Source organism: Lygodium microphyllum, chromosome 2, assembly GCF_053477565.2.
Source record: "Lygodium microphyllum isolate KBCC chromosome 2, Lygodium_microphyllum_v1.1.10, whole genome shotgun sequence".
In the NCBI taxonomy this organism is placed as follows: Eukaryota; Viridiplantae; Streptophyta; class Polypodiopsida; order Schizaeales; family Lygodiaceae; genus Lygodium; species Lygodium microphyllum.
Window position 1 is genome coordinate 143,405,629 of NC_141136.1, and position 3,129 is coordinate 143,408,757.

At 45.3% G+C, this 3,129-nt stretch overlaps 1 protein-coding gene across 1 annotated transcript; it reads left to right on the forward strand.

Annotated features, from left to right (window-relative positions):
• The first annotated feature begins 706 nt into the window (after window positions 1-706).
• On the forward strand, window positions 707-2,019 carry LOC148040422 (protein ASPARTIC PROTEASE IN GUARD CELL 2-like). Its single transcript, XM_087663886.1, has 2 exons — window positions 707-967; window positions 1,183-2,019. The coding sequence occupies exons 1-2, from the start codon at window positions 707-709 to the stop codon at window positions 2,017-2,019; spliced, it is 1,098 nt and encodes a 365-aa protein (XP_087520012.1).
• Window positions 2,020-3,129: the final 1,110 nt, after the last annotated feature.

Consider the following 3,129-nt stretch of genomic DNA (forward strand, 5'->3'; position numbering starts at 1 on the left):
CGGTCTCAATGCATTGATCGACCGATTGTATAGACGCGGCGGCCCTGTAAGTCACTCATCTTTATTGTCCGTAGTTACCATGAGATATTTGAATGCATTATTGTATGGTGGATTGATGTGTTGTTTCTTTTTCTGCAGAGTCCGTTCGACGCTCCTTTGCAGTGGGACGAGCTTTCGGGGGACGAGGATTTGTAGCTCGCCCTTGGATCCTTGGAGCTCACACACCTTTATTTTTTAGTCGTTTGATCTAGACATTTTCTATGTATTAGTGATATCGTGTCATGATTGTACCAATCGCTTTTTATGAGATTGATTTTTTAAATCCCTATTACTGTCACTATTAGCATCGCAAATTTTATTGCTCGCGTAGCAAATTTATATTCTTGTATTTATGAATTCATTAAATCTTTTACTTATAAATTTAAAAATAATTTTATAAAATTGCAATACATTTTATATTAAACCTCGATTTTTCGTCAACACTCGTTGTGTATGCAATCATAATAAATACCTGATCGAATCAGCAATAGTAGTTACTAGGCCACTATCATCGACCGTCCACGTTTATGTAATCTGGCTTGGCATTATCCACTGCGCGGATCATGGAAGCGGCTCTGCGATAGAATTGTCCCGGCCCGGTCCTTCGACGACTTCGGACGTCAGCAAAGTCTGGTCGCCACGCCTAGCGGATGGGCGGGATCGAAGAATGAAGACGGAGAAGGATCAGACGCGGCCCAATATCGTATTGGCACTGCGGCACAGGGACCATCCGGAGTCACCCTTCCGACCTACAAACGCAACGTTACAGGAGCTCCGCCAAGCGTTAGTGAGGAGGGACGAGGCGCGGATGGCGCACTACATTACCCAGAGCAAACTGCAGTACGACCGTACCGGCAACGCCAGTCTCAATTACTTCTCCAGGGTCCTGCCGGGAGGCGACACAGGGGCTTACTACCTGGAGGTTAAGGTGGGCACCCCGCCCAGCCCAAGCCCCCGTTACCTGCTTATCGAGTCTACCAGCGACGCCACGTGGCTCGCGTGGGGCCTCTCTGGGATCCTTCCCTGTCACACACCTTCGCGCCTACAGACTGCCACTCCGACCTCTGTGAAAGCCTCCCAAACAGAGTAGATTGCGTTTCGGATTTCGATCAATTTCGCCCCCAGTGCGCCTACAATCTGCAGTATCACAACGGTAATGCCTCTGTTGGAGGCGTCTACGTCAAGGACAACTTTCAAGCTGACCTATCCGATGTTGTTATCCCAGACGTCGTTTTCGGCTGCTCCCATCAGATTTCCGGCTTCACTGAGGGCTCTGGCATTTTAGGACTAGGCCCCGGCAGCATGAGTTTCCACAATCAGATCGGCCGGGCCATCTTCTTCTGTGTGCCACCCATGGATCTTGATCATATGCCCAAAACAGGCTTCTTCGGGTTCGGATTGGCTGACCAGCTTTCAAATACCGAAACGATGATCTCCGTCGCCATGGACACGCACGACGACTCTACCATGCCAGGCTACTTTCTGCCGATGACGGGGATCAGCGTAAACGGGAACCTGCTATCCATTCCGGAGTCGGATTTTGCAACTTCAAACGGTGACAAGCCTAACACGATGATAGACATGGGCACCACGTTAACCTATCTGACTCCTAACATCTACAACACGGTCAAAGATGCCATCAATGCTGCTGCCACGAGCTTCCAGGCGGGTTTGATCATGGAGACGTGCTACCGGTTTCCCGATGGAACCATCCCTAGGACGTTTCCTAATGTCGCACTCCACTTTGAAGGGGGTGGCGTCATGAACCTGACCGCTCGCAACGTCCTCAGTCCCGCCCCTGTTGACCGGGACTACCATCACTGCTTGACGTTCCTAGGCTCCCCCCTGGGCTTCAATATCCTTGGCAACGCTCAACTTGCCGGCTTCCTGGTGGAGATTGATCCCAAGAAGAAAACCGTGGAGTTTGGTCGCTATCATTGCGCAATGTCCGATGGGGAACTGGGATACCTCAGGGAGTAAGGTTTGGGTTGATCTTCATCGTTGTCTGACAGTTTGGCTAATGGAGGTTATTTAGTTCCAGGGACTTCAAATGACTAGTTTAATTTTTAATTGCTATTGACTCTTAAGTTTCACTCTGTCTCGATGGTAATGAGGAGTGCTCTCACGTAAATTGTCATCTCGTTTCTCCTTTGTTTATTTGAAGTAGTAGATGTTGTTGGGCGAGCAGTCAAACTTCAAATATTGTAGTAGATATTGTTGGGCTAGCAGTCAAACTTCAATCATTCAAGTAGTAGATGTATGCCGATGATGTATGGGGATCTACCTTTAGAGAAGTTCCACGTCTTTTTCTTTTGTGTGTATACGTGTGGTGTCCGTAGTTCTTGTCCAATTGGAGTATGGAGGGGTAAAGTGCCTTACTTTGTCGCAAGGTTTGCAAGAGAAATTTCACATATTATTACCGCATGACTTCCAATGCTTAGGATATTCTATTGCTATATTTGATTTAGATTTACCTTAACACTATGAGAAGATGGGCAGTTCTTTCAAGTTACAAAGCTAATTTTCACAAATTGCCAAATGTGTTATATGTGACTTTGATTTACCTATATGCATTGAAAGATGGGTAGTTCTTTCAAGTTATCAAGCTAATTTTCACATGTGGCCACTTGATTTCCAATACTAGGATATTCTAGTACTATATTTGACTTACATTTACCTACACGCATAGAAAGATGGGTAGTGAAGCACACCAAGGCTTTGTCATGGGAATTGAATGTAAGCATGATTTAACAGTCTAAGAAAGGGCATGGTAGACAAATTGTGCAACTCACCATCCTATCTTGCTTTGCACTACCATGGATGTTGCACTTTTTTCACTTCAAATTATTATAGATGTTTGTAATATTACTAAATAATGATACGGTAGCATTTTAGAAGTGGCTTTTAGGTCATTTTGGATGTGTGGACTAATTTGGTGATGACACTTTTCTGTCAAGATGTAAGAGAGGGGGAAATAAAATAATGGGAATAAAATACCAACTAGACTGCCTGGTATAAAAGTTGTAAGGGACTTGATTTTTGGACCATCAATATAATAATACAAGTCTCCCTCATCTTCTCTCTTTCTCA